Raw genomic sequence first — 19,951 nt, forward strand, 5'->3', positions numbered from 1 at the left:
TAACATTAGGGGCCAATAATGTGACTAAAACAAAAACTGCTAGTGGCATATTGGCTGCTGATTCTGCTAAAACTCACACACTGTTTACCTAAGCAAGAAGCATAACATGACAACAGGCTTATCTGAGTGCATATAAAGTGTTATGTTCACATTATTTCACTTAGATACAGACACTGTAAGAAGACTGACAAAATACATTTAATCAACAAATTTAACATTTTTATTGTTTTATTAAGAAAAATGCAAACAAGAAAAACGGGAAATTAAAAGGATTATATAAACAATAAACTACACCAATGCAATGTTAAAGCTGAGATATTTAATCATATAAAAGAGATTACTGTTTTCCAACATCAACCTTAATTCCTCTCCTTTGTTATGTTATTTTGAGAATAGTTGGTTACATCAGTGGTGTATGAGAATGTGATAAAACACCCTATTTAAATGCCTATTTGGTATGTGCCAGGCAGCAAGTTAAGAATGATATGGGGAACTGAATTCCTGACTTTTGATAGGATGAAATTTCAACCTTAACATTGTGTTACTATAGTTATTTGTAGAAGACTTCCTTTTTCTTTTGTAAATAAAATAAAATTGTTTATGATATTTTAGCAAAGATTAAAGAATTCTCAATTACTTTCCCTTTCAACCCTGCTCACATGTGGAACAATCACACACCAAAATATACACAGATGCCACTAAAATCCCTTCTGAACATTCAGATGTCTGTATGTTGATACATTTTATTATTTGTATTGCTGTAGCCCCAAATGATCCCAACTGTGGAGCCAATTGTACTGGGTGCTGTACAAATATATATTTAAAGATGGTGAGACAGATTCATTGCAGCTAGTTCTTGTTTGTTAGCATTATACAGCCACTCTGCACCGGTGTAAATGACTACACAACATGCAGGTTAATTTTGAATTGGGTCCAGTAGTATCATCCCCCAAAATTCTACAAGCTAATCTTATTCAAATTAAGGAAAATAACATTCTGAGGGGATTGGTATGCCATTTTTTAAACAGTCTTAATTTAATTCCTAATCCCACAAACTCTTACTCATGCAAGATGCTACCTGCCAACTGAAGTTGCTGGTGCTTAGTACCTCTAAGGCTTATGTTTACTTGTAAACTTTAAAAAAAAAAAAACCCACAAACACACAAAGTAATGCACACATTGCTTATTGAGCAATGCATACTTGCCATGGATTAAATTTTAAAATAAAACTGTGACTGTTAATCAGACAAAGTGTCTGGAAGGTGAAAAATCCCCCCCCCCCTTTTTTTAAATGTGTGTGCATTTTTTTAATTAAAAGTATTTCAAATATTCAAAAAATATTCAATCAAACTTTTAAGATGAAAAAATAGATTCTGGGCTGAGACCAAGCATCGGAAAGTTGGTTTAAAAAGTGTATATTTTCTTTGTCCAATTAAGTAAAGGAAATGGCCAAAACTATGGCCCACTCTGTAATGAAGTAAGGAACCCAAATAGAAAGCAGATCAGCCTAAATCCATTTAAATTATGTGTGAAGAGAAAGGAAACTCTCATAGGTGTTGAGTGCTCAATTAAAATGTCTGCCAGTTGGAATCACCAATCAATAATGTCTAGCCTTCGACAATGCACACAAAGGCAATATTTTGGTGAAGGCAGGACAGGAGAGCTAGGCTTAGGACAAACTATGGTCTGAAATTAATTGGAGGTGATGGCACTAAGCACCTTGGGGAAGTTCAGCTCCATGAAGTTCTGCTAGTTTCCATCACTTTGCACCCATATGAATATTCAGAAGGGCACTAGCGTTCCACAGGTCATATGGAGACCAAAAGCATATAATACATTACAATTTAATCATTACACTACAGAAACTGTACTCTAAAGAAATCCCACCACAGTCCTTGGAGCAGTAGAGTTCTTCTAAAATAGCACAAAACAAAAACTTTGATGATGTATCTCATAACTATAAAGGGAAGGGAACAGCCCTCCTGTGTACAGTACTATAAAATCCCTTCATGGCCAGAGACACCAAAATCCTTTTATCTGTAAAGGGTTAAGAAGCTCAGGAAACCTGGCTGACACCTGACCCAAAGGACCAATAAGGGGACAAGATACTTTCAAATATTGGGGGGGGGGGGGGAAGTCTTTTGTTTGTGCTCTTTGTTTTGGGGGTTGTTCGCTCTTGAGACTAAGAGGGACCAGGCATCAATCCAGGCTCTCCAAATCTTTTTGAACCAGTCTCTCATATTTCAAACTTCTAAGTAACAGCCAGGCAAGGCATGTTACTCTTATTTTTGTTTTCTCAACTTGTAAATGTTCCTTTTTGCTGCGAGGATTTTACCTCTGTTTGCTGTAACTTTGAACCTAAGGCTAGAGGGGGTTCCTCTGAGCTCTATGAATCTGATTACCCTATAAAGTATTTTCCATCCTGATTTTACAGAGATGATTTTTACCTTTCTTTCTTTAATTAAAAGGTTTCTTTTTAAGAACCTGATTGATTTTTCCTTGTTTTAAGATCCAAGGGGATTGGATCTGGACTCACCAGGAATTGGTGGGAGAAAGGAGGGGGGATGGTAAAATTCTCCTTGTATTAAGATCGAAGGGATTGGATCGGTGTTCACCAGGAACTTAGTGAAAAAGCCTCTGAAGGCTACCCAGGGAGGGGAAGGTTGGGGGGGGGGGGGAAGGGGGTGTTCCAGACACTGAGGAATCTGGATGGTGGCAGCGAACCCAGATCTAAGCTGGTAGTTAAGCTTAGAAGTGTTTATGCAGGTCCCCACATCTGTGCCCTAAAGTTCAGAGTGGAGGAGGAACCTTGACAATGTGCATGAAGGCTTCCTTTGAAGAGAGAAAGGTAGCCTGCTGCAGGAGATCAGTGCTTGATCATCAGTAGGGCCTAACCTCAGCCTCTACCGATGTGTGTGTGCACACTTCCTCTTGCACTATACGCCTTGCACTATAGTTCCTCTTACCCCTAATTTATACAGGTGTAAGTGATATCAGAGTTAGGCTGAAATGTTACATGTACTTAATACAAAACATACAGGGGCCTTATATTCTCCTTTCACTTATACTGGTGCATAGTGGTAACTCCACAAAATCAATGAAGTTACAACAGTGTAAAGTCACCAATAAAGGAGAATCAGATTCATAATATTAATCAAATATTGTATGAGGGTGCTAGAAAGCCATACAAAAAATATAGTTAATAGTGCCTTCAAGCTATATAAATTAGTACTCTGGGTTAAATATTCAAGGTGGGCTCACAATATCATTACACACACACACACACGCAAGAAAAAAAATTCAAATACCAGGAAGCTATAAAATACTTAATACATTAATATAAAATCATTTGGATCATCTGGGCCGGGGGAAAATGTTTTACTAGAAAAACAAAAGCACACTTATTTGGCCATTTAGTAAGAAGACACTGGGGAAATAATTTAATGTGCATGTAGTCACAAAAATTATTCTGGATTAACATTATAAAGTTGCCACTAAAAATGCAGCCCAGAAACCATGAAAGACCTTGGAAATGGCTTCAAAAATAGTCACAGTCATATGATTTCAACGTTATTTATAAATACAGATCTAGCAGGAGGACAGCACCAATTTTTAGCCACCACCAGGACTGGGATTAGCACTCAGGAGCAGCAGGCTCCCGGCCCTGTGCTCAGGCCACACCTCTTACAGCTAGAAGCAAGGCCATTGTGTCCCACTCTACAGTAAACAAATGGCATGTCACATGCGACCAAAATGATTTCTTGACCAAGAGATGGAAGGAAGTAGCTCTGGGAGACAGACATTGCCCTGCAACCACCGAGACTTTTCAACTCCACCGGAGAAGTCAACCACAGCCACGTGCTTGCGGAACAGAAGGTCCCAAGCAGAGTGCGGCCAGCGCCAGTGAAGGCTGTGGAGAGTGACCCGCCAGCGCGCTGCAATGTCATGGGAAGAGGGGGAGGATTTGAACCCAGGACACCTGGGTAGGGCACCAGTCTAACGCCCCGGGACCGTTAATTAGCACCCAGGTCCAACAGGCAGGGGGCAGACCAGCGTCGGTCTTCCGGTTTAATCCTAAACTGCGCGGCCACCGGCTCAGACCAGCGGGCCGCTGCTGGAAGTCACAGCCAGGGAAGGGGTCCCGGCGGGGAGCAGCGCCCACTGCCGGCCCCTCCTGCCTGGGCAGGGATGCTCCGGCATCCCCGACAGGCTGGGGCGTGACGAGCTCCCCCGCAGGCAGCAGAGCCCTGCCTGGGGGCGGGCCGGCGAGGCTGGGAGGGGCAGGAAGCAAAGAGAAGGTACCTTGGCTTCTTTTTTCTCTCTCGCCCCTGCTCGCCTCTTCATGCTGCTGCCCGCCGCGCTCGAGCACTGCCCCAGACGCGTGCCGCGCCTCACACCGCCGCGCTCGGCCTCCCAGTAGTCTTTTCAGCTTCTTCCTGCCGGCACCAGTGCAGGCCCGGCGCTCCTGGCAGGACTACAACTCCCGAGATGCAGCGCGGTTGACACGCGGGAAGGGAAGGGGTGTAGTCTGGAACCTGGAACGCTCGCCGCCGAACTACAACTCCCGTCAGACAGTGGGGCACAGCCTCGCCGCCCCCCCCCGTCGGAGGAAGTGACCTTTTTGCGTAGCAACAGCCTCTGTTGCTAACGGAGTATGAGCGGCTGCGGGGAGAGAGGAGCACGCAGGGCCGTGAGTGCGCCGGGAGTTTTACCGCCTTTGGGGCAGGGGGCCGTCGGGTAGGTCCCGTGCAGGGCTGCTGCAGGGTCCGGTGGGACATGATGGCTGGAGCACCCACGGGGAAAAAATTAGCGGGTGCTTTGCACCCACCGGCAGCCGAGCTCCCCACTCCTCGCCTCCTTCTCCCCCGCTTCCCGCCCCCAACAGGTGTTTGGCGGCGCTTAGGACTTTGTGGGTGAGGGAGGAGCGGGCACTGGACAACACGCAGGGGAGGAGGCGGAAAAGAGGCAGGGGTGGGGACTGGGGGCAAGGGGGTGGAATGGGGGGGCAAGGGCGGGGCCAGGGGGCAGCCGGGGGGCCGAGCACCCATGGGCCGACGGGAAGACAGCGCCTATGTCAGCATCACCATGTTGCGCGATGGACACTTGACAAAATTACCAGACTTAGTGATAGACATTAGCAGGGGGCAGGAGGGGGTTTGGGGCTGAGGCACGGGTTGGGGTGCAGGGGGGTGAGTGCTCCGTCTGGGGGTGCAGGCTCTGGGGTGGGGCTGGCTGCCCCTGCAGCTCCTATTGGTCATGGTTCCTGGCCAATGGGCTGGGAGCTGTGGAGTCAACTCTTGGGGCAAGGGGGCAGAGCCTGTGTTGTACCAATATAATAAAAACCAGCAGGATCTTATTAAGAGGGATAAGGCAAAGATGCCACATTTATTGTAAATACCATAACAAAACAAAAAACAATGTTTTTCTACTTGTTTCTATTACTACTTATTCCTTATACATACATACATATACACACACACACATATATTCATTCACACAATCATTCATTCAGGTTCTGTATAGATGTTATAGTTACCAGCCTAGATGTTGCTCATGCCAAGTTACTGGCCAGGTATCTTGGTCATGAGGATGGAGCCGAGTCTGTGTCAGATGCATCTGATGCTCCTGGAGGCTGGCGGCAGAACCATAGGCTTTGGCTACACTTGCATTTCAAAGCGCTGCCGCGGCAGCGCTTTGAAGCGCTAAGTGTAGTCAAAGCGCCAGCGCTGGGAGAAAACTCTCCCAGCGCTGTCCGTGCTCCACTTCCCTGTGGGGAATAACGGACAGCGCTGGGAGCGCGGCTCCCAGCGCTGGGGCTTTGACTACACTGGCGCTTTGTAGCGCCGCAATTTGCAGCGCTGTAGAGGGTGTGTTTTCACACATAGACTCAAAGTCCTCAGTCTTTAGAGTCCAGTTTTATAGGAATTTATTCCTATGTCAGTTCATGAGAGTTGCTTAATTTTGCTGTTGCTAAATCAATCAGCAGGTGGCTGGCTCCATGTTATTAGATGTTTTGTTTTTCCTTCCTTTGAGGTGTGGTGGGTGGATTCCAGTTTGCCCTCCGGGGGGTCATCTGGTTGATCCCACTTGACACCTTCTTCAGCCGACACTGAATTCTTCAGGCTGGTGACTCCCTAACCATTCATTCATTGTTTAAACTAGGCATGCATTCACATACATTCTCTATCTTAATCACATCTATTTCACTGTCTCTTTACCTTTTGGGGTGTTACCAATTTATGTGAGACTCCCTGTCTTTTAACAAGCAAAAATAAAGTGAGATGAAAACTTACAGAGGGTGGGGGTCTCTATCTATACACTATAACAGCTACTGTTTTGGCTTACTTAGAGATAATTAATGTTTAACAAGTTTTATACAAAGTATTTCTTTGAGCTTAACAAGTTTTATACCAAGTATCTCTTTGAGCAGGCTTTACACAGACACAGCTGGTGGCTTGCAGGTTAGAAGCTAAATGCTGGGCATCACAAATTTACTTCTAACATAAACCTTAAGTTATAAAGTATTAATTAACAATAAATCATTTCTCATATAAACCATGTTTAATATAAACCTTCTTTAATATCCCTACACCTGGTCACCCCTTGGGTGGCTCCCTGTCCCTGCTCTTGCTGGCGGAGGCACGGCCAGGCAGTTCTACAGGTACACTGCCTCCATCCGCAGGCACGGCCCTCCGCAGCTCCCATTGGTCACAGTTTCCAGCCAATGGGCTGGGAGCCGTAGAGTCAGCACTTAGGGAGGGGGAATGGAGGTACTGTGCAGAGCCACCTGGCTGCGCCTCTGCCAGCAACAGTAGGGATGGGGAGCTGCCTGTGAGCATCCCCCACGGACCTCAAATTTTGTACTGTGAACACTTGTGGCCATGTATGTACAGGTTGCCGACCCCACGACAAAGCTGTACTATGGTTTGTCTAGCCATGTCCCACCCTGGGCGTGGGGTGTTTTTTTTAAGGTAATGGGGCTGCCACCCATCCTGCTCTATGCAGACTGGTGCCCCCTTTCCTTGGGGCAGGTCCCAGTCCCCAGATCACGTGGGGGCCCATGAGATGCCTTCCTATGCCAGGGTGCCTTGCTCCCAGAGATTTGAGCACAGGAGTGTAGCTGGCTACCCCAAGGGCTAGTCTCAGTCCTGCTCCTGGCTAAGGGCCAGATGCTTCCCACAGATACATAGATAACACTGGGCTCAAATGGGAATTGCACTCCTCTGCCTGAGGGGAGAGTGTAGCTTTAAGATACGCATGGGCTCTCACCTTGCATACATACACCAGCATGTTTTCCCCTAAGGTTACCCATTCTTGCTAGCACTGGTGCAGGTGGGAGTGCAGGTGTGGGCAAGGTGCAGGTGTCTCCCAGAGTTTCAAACACTCTCCTACCCAGACTGGCTTAGTCTAGGTTACTCAAGGGTTACACTGATGGCTGTTAGCGTATAGGCTCTTTTGTTAGCTGAGACAGAATTTTGGGTTTGATTTTTCTGATACTTTTATATTTTTATACTACTAATATGTGTGAAGAACAAAGACACCGTGTGTTCATTTCCCACAACCAGATGGGTCTTTTAGTACAATGAGAAAAGATAAGAGATAGAGCTAAAGTGTTACAGGTCTGGTAGGAGTGTAATATATGAGCATACACGGGAAGGCTGCCTGGTTCTTTTCTCAAGGCAAGGTCAAGCAACCAATTGGGGGGGGGGGGATTGGGGGGGAAGGTATAAAACACTAAAAGGCCAAGAAATGCCTGTCCCTGACCATAGCACAACCACACCCCTCCCGTGGGATACAAAACAGGTGAGATAAAGACCCTAGACTCATGATCCTCCAAAATGGAACATGACCATAAGTTGTAAGGTGTGGAACCAAGGGTGTCCATTGCAGGTATATTTGGGGCTGCTAAGAAGGAGGAAGTGGGAAATGGGAAATGAGGAAAGGGGACACAGGCAAGGTTCTGTGGCATCAGATCTGGGAAGGGAGACACAGGGTAAACGCTCTGTGGCATCAGAGCTGGGAACGGAACACTGGGAAACAGACTCCACCAGCAGGTAGAGCTCTGGATATGCTTGCTTGGAACTAACTCCAATAAACTTTGCATTGTCTGCACTTTGGACTTCTGATCTTCTGCTTTCTGTCTGCATGACAAGAACCAGGGGACGGGGTGAACGGAAAGCACTCTAACAGTGGCTGGATAGCCTGTCTACTCTGGGGCTCCTGCCATTGATATCGCCAGGGAGAAGGCTAGAAACCGCTTCTGTGTCAGTTCCCAGATTCCTAATGTTGGGACAATGATAATTACCTACTTACCTCATACAGGGTGGCTGCAAAATGTAGTGAATGTTTGCAAAGTATTTTGCAGGCAAACCCCTGTAAGTGTGCGCTTGTTATTTATTTGTATGGCATTAGCAATTAGAGGACCAAAGTGTATTAGTTATGTTACTGCAGAATGTGCCAATGCACTGAGACAGTGAAAAACAAACAAAACACCTCAACATTGTAAAATCTAGAAAAGTGTGAAAGAATATTGTCTCTATGCTCACTCCTAAAAAAGAATGTGAGACTATTTTTAATGCCATCTCCCAATCGGCACTGTTTCTTGGGGGAAAAGATAAATGGCGGCCCCAGTACAGTGTAAACAGTTACCTCTGATGTATGGCTAGAAGAAGAATGCGGGGTGTAAGGAATTTACAAATTTGTGGCTCTGAGATATGTGTGTGTTTGTTTTTCCCTAAATTATGCTAAAAATGGCCAATATTTTCAAATGGAAGTGCCTAAAGTTAGGCATTTAAATCCTTACGTAGCTAAGTAAGTATCCTAATTTTCAGAGGTGCTGAGTATGTATGGCTCCTCTTGACTTCAATAAAAACTGCACCTTTTAGCCTTGCTGAAAATTAGATTACTAATTTAGATACCTAACGACAGTTTAGGGGAAACCCCATCTGTCACTATGAACCGTATCCAAGTTGAATGGGCTGAAGAGGATCAGGAGTCCACTTGCACATTCTTTTCGCAGAATTGGGCCATAAACAAGTGTTTAGCTTTAAGCAATCATGTTTGGCAATTTTTGTCCTTGTGTGCAAATTGTAAATCTGTATGTAAATTTCTTTGTAATGTTTGTCAAGTACAAATAGTGCTAAAACAATTCCGTAAACTCAGTGCTACAGATTACAAAGCTACTATTTTCTGCAGTATAAGTAGCGCTCTGGAAACTTCATGATTTTATGCTAAAACCCAAAAATGATGTTAGTTAATCACAATATTTCTAATTTTCTTCTTCTAATTGTGAAATTTTTGCTTCATTTCCAAGGACAGGAACTGAGTAATAATCAAGTAACCATTATCCTTTATAGGGTAAACTATTATGGGGGCAAAAAACAGAGTTGATGGGGTGCAGGATACAATGGAGGAGGGTGTGTGTGTCTTCCTATTGATTAGTCCTAGGGCAGGGCAGGTCTATACTTAAAACAGACCACAGGTGTGTTTCTTTTCAGGCCCTGTAGACAAGCAAATCTTAGCAGTCTTTTGGTTAACCACTTTAGCTACTTAGGAGAAGGGTGAAATAACTAAAGAAAATAAATTAAAGAAAAGAAAGAGAAAAAGCTTTTCTACACAAAAAGTCAACAGCCTCGCCTGCATCATTCATTCAAACAGACCACTCATACAAAGGAATTCTCTGTCTGTTTGGAAAACAAACAAATAACTAGACACTGAATGAATTTGAAACACCAGAAATTAGTTATCTAGATGCCAAACCCTTCTCTTAAAACATAAAGAGCTTGATGGCACATTACACATGGAATTTGTTTTTCTCCCTTGTTGTTCAGGGAAAACAAAGTCTTCACACATCCTGTTCTGAGATGTTACAACACCACAGTGGTGCAGCTGTGCCCTGTAGCACTTCATTGAAGACGCTACTACGCCTCTACCCCGATATAACGTGACCCAATATAACATGAATTCAGATATAACGCAGTAAAGCAGCGCTCCAGGGGAGCGGGGCTGCACGCTCTGGTGGATCAAAGCAAGTTCGATATAACACGGTTTCACCTATAACGTAGTAAGATTTTTTTGGCTCCCAAGGACAGCGTTATGTCGGGGTAGAGGTGTATGTTGATGAGAGATGTAGTTAATCCACCTGCATGACAGGTAGAAGCTATGCCAACTGGAGAAGTTCTCTCTAGAACTACATCTCTAAACTATAAATACAATTGCTTTGTTGTAACAAGATATTGATACACTTTCATCAGATTTGATCAGTTAAATTGATGCCTTCCAATTATGTAATTTGGAGACCTCTGGGAAAAACCCATGCATTTTGGAAGTGATGTCAGGATGATCTGATTACAGAGGCAAAACTCCCATTGACTTAAATGAGAGTTTTGTTTGAGCAAGCAGTTTATGACTGAGCCCTGAGTTAGTATTCAACAAATAACCCTGACATGTTTCTGTGGGAAATTGTTCTTTGGGTGTCATGTTTCAGAGGAAAGATGATGGATACTAATGGTCATTAAAGACATCAGTGCACTTCTTGCAAGAGTGGTGTGTTAGAACAAATATGCACCAGTACTGCAGGGCAGAGAGTAACAGCACTGGTGTTTGATTTGGAGGAAGTTACTTGCTTTTCAGAAGAAAAACACAGCTTTGGGGTAAAATGGACAAATGGTTCTCAGAACGCTTCCAGGTCATGTAGTTACTCTTTTCAAAGTGGTGTCAATCTTCAAGCAGTGATACTTGCTGCTAATTCTAGCTCAGTCTCTAAACTTCCCAAGACATTTCTGGACTCTATTCGTTTTCAGAAAACCTACCATGAGGGTATGCAAATTGGAAACACTGCCCCCTGCACAAGGCTTCCTGTCTTTCTTTTATGTTAATTCAGCTTTGGTCAAATTTGTGGACAGCACCAAAACTGTAGAGGATGTAAACCCACATTAAAATAGAACCAAACTGCAAAATAACCTGGAGAAGTTAGAGCAGTGTGACTCCGCAGACAATGAGGTTCTAGTATTATTCCTTCATGTGTCTAAGCATTCCGTTTGCCTCATAGAAGATGCAAGATCAGGTTTAGGAGATGAGGTGTCCATAAGAGGCTCTGTTTTAAGAAGTGATCCTTAGTATGCAAATGTTTGAGAACCACTTGAGGAAAACTAAATGAGAAGTAATGCTACTTATACTGCAGAAAATAGTAGCTTTGTAATCTGTAGCACTGAGTTTACGGAATTGTTTTAGCACTATTTGTACTGTAAACTCAGTGCTACAGATTACAAAGCTACTATTTTCTGCAGTATAAGTAGCATTACTTCTCATTTAGTTTTCCTCAAGTGGTTCTCAAACATTTGCATACTAAGGATCACTTCTTAAAACAGAGCCTCTTATGGACAAAGAAATTTACATACAGATTTACAATTTGCACACAAGGACAAAAATTGCCAAACATGATTGCTTAAAGCTAAACACTTGTTTATGGCCCAATTCTGCGAAAAGAATGTGCAAGTGGACTCCTGATCATCTTCAGCCCATTCAACTTGGATACGGTTCATAGTGGCAGATGGGGTTTCCCCTAAACTGTCATTAGGTATCTAAATTAGTAATCTAATTTTCAGCAAGGCTAAAAGGTGCAGTTTTTATTGGAAAGGCAATATAAGCAGGAACACCCTCAATTTCTCTTAGGCCATTCACAATGGGGAACATAGCAGAATGCTCCACTTGTTGATGCCTTAAGCTTCCTGGTATAAACAGTAGAAATCAATGAGCTTTGGATCAGATACTTAAGATGGATGGAAGTCTTTCCATTGATTTCATTGTGCTTTGTACCAGACCCTGAAAAAAAAAAGTTTTATCTACAACCCTTTCTAAAATAAATTGTAGGAGCTGTACTGTAGAAAGGAGTATGTATGGTATAGTATGATTCAAATTGGCATACTGTTAAAACTGAAAGTTTTTAATGTCCCCTGAGTCATACATTTGGGGCAGGAGGTCTTACTATAATGAGTCTGTCATTATAGTGAATCTGTCATTACCTTTTTCTTATTCATTTTATATGATGTAATTATCATTCATTCTTGTCTCACAGTTTAAGTTACAGATGGAAAAGGATTTAATATGAATTTTGTTATCCACAGATAAACCATGTCTGCTCCAGCTGATGAAACTGCAGGAGACCTGCCTGTGAGAGATGTAGGTCTAAATCTAGCTGGAATTGGAGGATTACAAGGTTTGTACCAGCTGTTATTTATTACAATGACAGACTTTGATCAGTGACTTTGTTGGCTTCCTTCTAAAAATGTTTCTGATATTCACACTTATGAAAATTAAGTTCAGATAATATTCAGAGTCTGGGTTAAATTCACAAAGATATAAGATAATTCAGAGTTCATCGTACTATTTATATAGAGCTCAGGCCTACAAGGTGCTGAGCATCTGCAAGTCCATTGAGGCATATCCAGTTTATCGACTGATGTTAGTGCAAGCAGAAGCTGGCCCATTGAACATGGGAGCAGAAGGCACTCAGCAGCTCTGAGGAGGTGCTCTGCTCCTCTTAGAATCAGATCCATTGTATGTACTGACGTCTACTGTGTTGAGGCTTATTTCATACATTAGAGTGAATTTCCTGGACTTTATCAGTTAATGTTTTTATAGTTTTGTGTGAATAAATTCCCTTTGCTTTTAAAAAGGGACTCTGTCCAATCTATATAAAAATTACTTCTTAGATTGTGTGTACATATAAAGTGCTGTGAATCAGTTAAGCTATTTCCCCTTTATCATCCATTAGCTGCCCACTTTGCCATGTCATTTGTATGGGTATTCTAGCCAAAGGATTGGAAAGCATTAAAAAGATTAGAAAATATGAGTTTATCAGTTGGCAGACAGTCTTGGCCAAGTGTTGAACATGAAACTATATTAAACTCATTTTTTAAAACTGGCTAGGTTTCAAAATGATGATATTCCTTTGGGAATCGTGAAAGTAATTTGCTGTGATTTTGTTTCTGCTTGTTAGAATCATCTGCTGCCCAGAATGTGAAGGCTCGGCAAGCTGTCTCACGGATTAGTCGTGAGGAGCTAGAAGACCGTTTCCTGCGTTTGCATGATGAAAACATCTTACTTAAGCAACATGCACATAAGCAAGAAGATAAAATTAAAAGGTTTGAATCTTCTGATTTTTTTTTTTAAACCAAAATCAAATTTGGAGAATATGTTCTTGTAAACCTTAATCATCAACACATCAAAATAATGTAAACTGGCGTAATAAAGCCTTTCAGAGTGGTCTGTGAAATCCTTAGTACTCCTAATACGGCCCACAGAACTTTTGCAGTGCAATGTTGTATTATGTACATTCCCCTCTCTGACCTTACTCCACTGAGCTAATTTCTACTCAGAGACAGATCATGACACCTGAAATAGGAGTCGTCCTGACACTACCTTTTCAGTTCCCAGGCGTAAACTGCTCCCTTACTGTCATAAGCATGGTAGGCCTGTAGATCTTTAAATTCTGAGGAAATAGAAATGTAGGAAACCAAAAAGGAGGTCGGGGGAGGAGTGGAAAGGAGAAAAGAAAAAGGATCAACATTTTCAAGATAAGGGGAGAGAGTGAGGAGGAGACAGTGCATGCTGTCTTTCAAAAACCTTTTCATAGTTAGGCCAGTACTAAGTTTGGTTGGGAAAGGAGGGGCAAGAGGAATAGGAAGGAGGGGCAAGAGGAATAGAAAGGAGTAAAGATTTTGTGCCACATGTTGTAGTGATTGGGGTCTTATATATTGCTAGATAAATATTGAGCACTAGGCTATTTACATGCAAATATGAAAGGGGAGAAAAGAAAATGTAGGAGGAAGAGAGGAAAGCTATAGACTGAAGAAAAGTAAACAAATTAGGCCTCAAAAGGACTTAAATAAAGAGCAAATGGAGAAGTATGAGATGGGTGGGAGTGTGTGTATATAAAAACTTTATATAACATTTCTAATGTGCTATTTGTGCTATGATAGAGAAAATTCTCTCACACCCTTGATTTTGAACATGTACTTTTAAATGGATACATTTTTATTTTTCTATTGAATGTATTGCAATATTCCCTTGTTTAAAGTGCTTTGCTTCATGTTACTTTAAAATATGGAATTTTGCTCATGAAAACATCTCTTCCATTTCTCATTCCCATTTAACAAGTATATTCTCTATTGGAGCTACTCTGGATTCTGTTTGAAGCGAGATGACTCAGATTTTTTTTTCTGACAACTCATGCTGTCATATAGTTGTATTAGCATACGATGATATGGATGATCTCATCTGTTTAGGTATGTATCCTCTAGAAGAGCCTCTCAAACATTTTTATAGTGTGGACCATACCTTAATAGAGAGAGTGTTTTTTCGACCACCTGCTCTCTCGCTTGTCATTGCACAGATCACTTCCCCTCTCATTTGTAAACATATAACATCTTTTGGCCACTACAGAAATTGGATACCTGTAAAACTATTAGAAAAGTATTTGTGGATTTTTAGCTTCTCTTAATTCAATTTAGCAGCTGGGAGCCAGGAGCAGAGCTAGCACAGTGTGATCAACCAGCTTGCCATGGACTGCTGGTGTTCCACAGATTACAGTTTAGGAATCTCCGATTTATAGAAACCATCTCTTGCGTACTGTCACTTATGTCTAGTTTGTATATACAAAGTACTTTTTTGATATAGAAGAATGTAAACCATCCATACCCCCTCAGTGTGGGGTGAATCCTGCCTCCTTCACTATGGGATGGCACGTCACCGGCCACCGTCAATACCAAGAGTGAGCCGGCGTGACTTCGTGCACCCACAAGGGGGAAGAGACCTGTAAACTTCCCCTGTTGGACTTTATCCCCTGAGCCCTGAACCAACAAAACTGAACTCTGCCCTGTGAGGGTCATCCTATCATCATTACCCAGTCCGCTCATTTATTCATGCCCATGACTATCCGTAACCTGTTTGTATGAGTGATGTACCCTCACTGCTTGCTGGCTGTACCTTGAACTCACCCACCATATACCCCGCATTGGGGACATGACAGACTGTGTATATGTATATGCCGTCCAATACCAAAACGCTAACATCCCCCTACAACCTGTATGTTATCCCCAATGACACAATAACTGACGCTTCAAACACTTTGTATCGTTTATTTTTAAATATTTGCTAATAAACTTTACATCTGTGTGGTGAAGCAGGTTTTGTGAGTCTGTGCAGATTGGTGTACTCATCTGCCATGCACATCTTGGAGTCCATCTCCACTGGGGCTTTCATTATGTTGTTGTGTGGGGACAAAACTCCTAAAGGCATCCAAGAGGTTGAAAAAACAGGTTGTAGAGGCACGAGCAGGGCCTGGAGACTTCATCCCACATTTTGGACTGTCCATATGCAGCAGGTCTTCCCATTTTTACTTACTCTTTTAAAAGTGGCCAGACTGGTGCATTCTCAACTGTTTTCCTCATATCTGCAGAGGAGTAGCTGTTCAATATCTTAAAAATCTTTAATTAGATCTAAATATGCCACCTTTTAGGCTCTTTAAGTGTTTTATTGTTTTTGTCGTATGGGACAGAATAAAAAGGATCTATCTAGCTAAGCCTGTACAAGTCATTATTTTACATATTTGCATTGTAACTTTCCCCAAAGCATCTAGTACTGACTGCTGTCAGGTACTTGATCAGATGGATCACTAGTGTCCTTTTGTGTGGAATTTTCTATGTTCGAGACCAATGAAAGAAGCACTGTTGACTGCCTAAAGTCACTCAGTGTGCCTGTAATTGGCCACCTGGGTCATAATGCAGTGGATGCACTAATTGGCATTTTAAATAAATAAAATCAAACCCTCAGTGCATTGTCTCTGTTGTCTGTGAGGAAGAAGTCTTAGCTAATTCAGCTGTGAATTTCTTCCCAATGCTGGAGTCCTTGGAGCTAGAAGTGTAGACTGAATATGCAGTAGAAATATATATATCAGAAAACTGCTTGCAGGCAGTTCTGTGACATCCCAAATCTACTTTGAATTATTTTTTGTTGTTTCACTTTTGTTCTTTTAAGTAAAAGCTTCTGTCTGTACCCATGCTACAGTAAAACAAACTCCTTTAAACAAATGAAGTGTGTCTTTGTTTTCAATCTCCTGTCTGGGCCTCTGCAAAAATAGATTCCCTATAAACTAGATACAGCTCTTAAAGATGTGCGACCAATTTTGTAAAGTCTTGAACTTGTCTCCCTCATCAAAGCCACCTTTTCTTTCTTTCTATGCCAAGTTTTTTCTATTCACTGCTGGGCATGTTTTATGTTCTTGCATATTACATCACCCCCATGTGCCCTCTCTGTCTTTTGTTCTGGCTTACCAATGTTTATCAAAACTAAAAGAAATCAAAGGTACAACTCTTGAGATGCCAAAAGAAAAATTTGTATCCTTTTAAAGACAGATGAAAACCACACTTCCTGTATCTAATTATATCCCACAGCTAATCATTACTTCTCTTAGCACTTTGGTACTACATGCTGAATATAAAATTTAGCATGGCAACATGAACTATTAAGATTCTTTCTCCTGAGGAGCTTTTTAGGCATGCTTACCTACACTTTTTAGCATATTTAGATCTGAAATGTGATTTAAAATCCTCTAGTGAAAGTGGAAACAATACATCACTGAAATGCTGCATATTATTACTATGTGTTCAATAGTTTAATGTCTTGTGGAATTGTAGTTTTTATACATTGCCCCACCACATCCCCAATCTGTGACTGTACTTAACAGAATACAGAGTTCCTCTTTAAGGTCATGCGTTAAAAATTATATTTAAGGAGCATATGGAGTAAATATGTGTCCTCTCTTTACTAACCTTAAATGATAAGCCTTAGGAAACTGTTATTTGTCAGTGCTATAAAGCAGATTGCTGCCCAGTGGTTTCAATTATCTTCAAAGGGTTCTTCACAGGCAGTAATAGTTGTATCAAAACCTGCAATTTATTATTCAGGTTTTATGCTGAAGTCTTCAGTGATTATGTTCTTTTCAACACAATGGTTTTTATGCTGACTTTTCACATTCTTTTTCATCTTTTTATTATTTCCCCAGAATGGCCACCAAGTTAATTCGGCTTGTTAATGACAAGAAAAGATCTGAGCAGATTGGAGGTGGCCCCAAGCGGTTGGGCCAGGATGTGGAACTTGAAGAAATGATTGAGCAGCTGCAAGAGAAAGTTCGTGAGCTTGAGAAACAAAATGAAGGCATCCGCAAGAGACTCATTTCAACCAAACAGCAGCTCCAAGTTCAAGGCCATCGGCACACTCCATACAGCTATGTTCAATCTCGCATTAACACTGGTCTCAGAAAAGTGAACGAGGCTGTCGCCATCCAAGATCGCACAAGGAAAGGTATAATTAAAATTGAGATTATGTGCTAACAACTTTTAAGAGACAATATCCCAATTAGCTCTTCACTTAAGAAGTAGTTGCATATACGGTCACATGCTAATTTCTGGTCTTTAGTTCTTTTGTGGGTAGAGGTCCCTTCAGGAAGTGTTACAAGAAAGTGAGCTGTTCTCCCCTTTTTAATTTATTTTACTCTTTGTGTCAATCATTATGTCTTGTTCACATTGTATGTCTTCACTTGAGAAGCCATGATGGTATTGGCACTCGGAAAACAGTTTCAGGTACAATCATTATCAAATGTAGGATACTCTTTTAAAAACAAACAAACAAAACCTACGGTTTTAACATATTCATGTAAATTAAAATCTCTGTAAATGTTAAGGGCTCATGTAAAATCTAAAGTATATGAAAAGTTGGCTAGCACTAACACATTTTAAAAGTTATACATCTTCAATTTTTCACATATTTTTTCCTTATTCAGTTTTAGGGCTAGGCTCTACTCTCCGATACATGCGTGCATGACATTGCAAATCTTTGAAAAATCTATTATACATATGTAGATTCTGGAAGTTACATGGTGAGATAGAATCATAGTTAATGCAGGTTTTTACATTCAAGACTTGCCGTTGACTATAAGAGGAGTAGAATTGGGCACTCATTTTCAATCTTGTATTTGGGGTATTTAAATTAGATAAGAGAGTTCAATTATGTGTTACATTTTTATAAGGAGAAAGTTTGTGAAGGGATTTGTGTTTAGATAGTATCTATCCAAATAACTTGTAAAAAACTTGTCATGCGTCTGACGAAGTGGGTATTCACCCACGAAAGCTTATGCTCCAATACATCTGTTAGTCTTTAAGGTGCCACAGGACTCATTGTTGCTTTTTATAAAAAATAGTCATATGGGACTAGATCCAAAACCCACTGAATCAGCTGGAGACTCTCCATTAACTTCTATGAGTTTTCTGTCAGACTCATGGTCAGGTCTTTTTTTTTTTTTCCCCTTCAAATTTTCAGTTTCTCCATAAAGAAAATATCCCATACTCTTGCAAACATTCATTCAGCTGAGAAAGCACATTGAGATTCTTAGTTACTATGACACTTCGACCTGCCAAAAAAAATAATAATTCTGACACTTTTAGACAGGCAATGAAAAGTAATAGGCTTTTGCATTTTACTCTCCTAATGTTTATATAGTGTGAAATTTTTAATACCCAATAACTGTGTTCTTTTAGCCTTTGTGATGTCATGAATTACACATTAGACATTTCAGTTAGGCTGCCTCTACAATGCTGTAGTTAAAGGTGGTGCAAGGACAGAAAACTAGGAATGCTCTGACGCACTCTCTAAATGGTCTTCAGCTTGGAAGAGCAAAGTTTTGTGGCCTAGACCTATTCTTGCAAAATTATTTCAGATATATTATTAAGCAGACGTTCTTTCTATTTGTTTCATGTCTCTCTGTGTTGCAGTTAAAGATTCCCTTCTTGTCTTTTAAAAAGGTCTTGTCTATTAGCCTAGTGTCTTGGCTAATATTCTGTTTATCAATAAAATAGATTTTGTTCTCCAAGGCAGTAGGTGAGCATTGCCTGCTGTATTTGCATACCTAATTGTAGCACTATCAGTTTCTGACTACAGTAACTCCTTCTTTTTCTTTCTGTGTAAAGCATTTTGGGATACCTTAAGTATGAAAGGAGCCCTGGTTTTTGCTTTGTTTGTGTTTGTACGTTTTAGTCTTATGGGGAAGAAAATACAACCATGGCAGCTAAAATTGGCATACATGCACTTTGTGGAAAGATTCAGATATTCTGTTCTCCTGCATGGCAATCTTACAAAGATTTATTTTATTACAAAAAAGAAAACACACTCTTCTTCTTATGATATTGCCTCTGCAGAGCCCTTCTGTAGAAGTTGCGTGGCTGGCAGTGTTAGGCCTGACAGGAGTCTGCACGTTTATAAATCCTTTCTTTTAGGGTGTTTCTACACAGCAGTTGGGAGGGTGCTTTCCAGCCTGGGTAGACAAATGCGCACTAAACATGGCATAGTGGCCATGGCAACACAGGCAGCAGCTCAGGCTAACTACCTGAGTACAGTCTTGCCCAAACGCCTGGATATGGGTGGCCAGCCCAAGCTACCACCATGGCCACGCAGTATTTTTAGCACACTAGCTTGAGCAGAACTAGTGCATGTCTGTCTGCCCACACTGGGAAGCACCCTGGCAGTTGCTCTGTAGACATACTCACAGGTTAAGGATTCACTTGTACGGTTTGTTGAATCTGGTGTACAAAGCAAGTGCTTAGAGCTTGAGTATGGTAGTGTTTCCTTCTCATCAAGTCAGAGACTCTGTACTGTGGTGTTCACCATCAAAAAAATGTCTTGAATGTTGTCTCAGCTTTCTCTTTAGATAGTATTAGGCATGGATGCCTTCAGTCTGGATTGGGGAACATATCTAAGATCTTTGACTATGTGTGGACTTTGGAGACTTCAGGAAACAAAGAATCATTAACTTGGTAGAACTGTGGGCTGTCGGGCTGGATTTCAGAATTTTTCTTATAGATCAAAGGGGAACCAGTGCACCTTTTCAGAGACAATA

General features: G+C 41.6%; 2 protein-coding genes across 7 annotated transcripts in view; one reads left to right on the forward strand and one right to left on the reverse strand.

The window, feature by feature from the left end:
- The window catches only part of FTO (FTO alpha-ketoglutarate dependent dioxygenase), a 332,160-nt gene extending 327,680 nt beyond the window's left edge, over nucleotides 1-4,480 (reverse strand). Inside the window, exon 1 of the mRNA XM_039502941.1 lies at nucleotides 4,303-4,480. Coding sequence (XP_039358875.1) covers nucleotides 4,303-4,344 — 42 coding nt within the window. The 5' untranslated portion in view covers nucleotides 4,345-4,480. The remainder of the gene's footprint in view (nucleotides 1-4,302) is intronic.
- A 117-nt stretch (nucleotides 4,481-4,597) lies between these two features.
- Nucleotides 4,598-19,951, forward strand: part of RPGRIP1L (RPGRIP1 like) — a 128,784-nt gene continuing 113,430 nt past the window's right edge. For 3 of the 6 annotated variants that reach the window (XR_005588760.1, XM_039502930.1, XM_039502934.1), the window contains exons 1-4: nucleotides 4,601-4,737; nucleotides 12,126-12,217; nucleotides 13,001-13,145; nucleotides 17,066-17,364. Coding sequence is in view for 4 of the 6 variants with exons in the window: in XM_039502930.1 (XP_039358864.1) it covers nucleotides 12,133-12,217; nucleotides 13,001-13,145; nucleotides 17,066-17,364 (529 nt within the window). In the remaining 2 variants the exon portion in view is untranslated. Of the gene's footprint in view, nucleotides 4,738-12,125; nucleotides 12,218-13,000; nucleotides 13,146-17,065; nucleotides 17,365-19,951 lie in introns of all 6 variants that reach the window. The other 3 variants (XR_005588759.1, XM_039502931.1, XM_039502932.1) reach the window with 2 other exon arrangements.

Source organism: Mauremys reevesii, linkage group 16, assembly GCF_016161935.1.
Source record: "Mauremys reevesii isolate NIE-2019 linkage group 16, ASM1616193v1, whole genome shotgun sequence".
In the NCBI taxonomy this organism is placed as follows: Eukaryota; Metazoa; Chordata; order Testudines; family Geoemydidae; genus Mauremys; species Mauremys reevesii.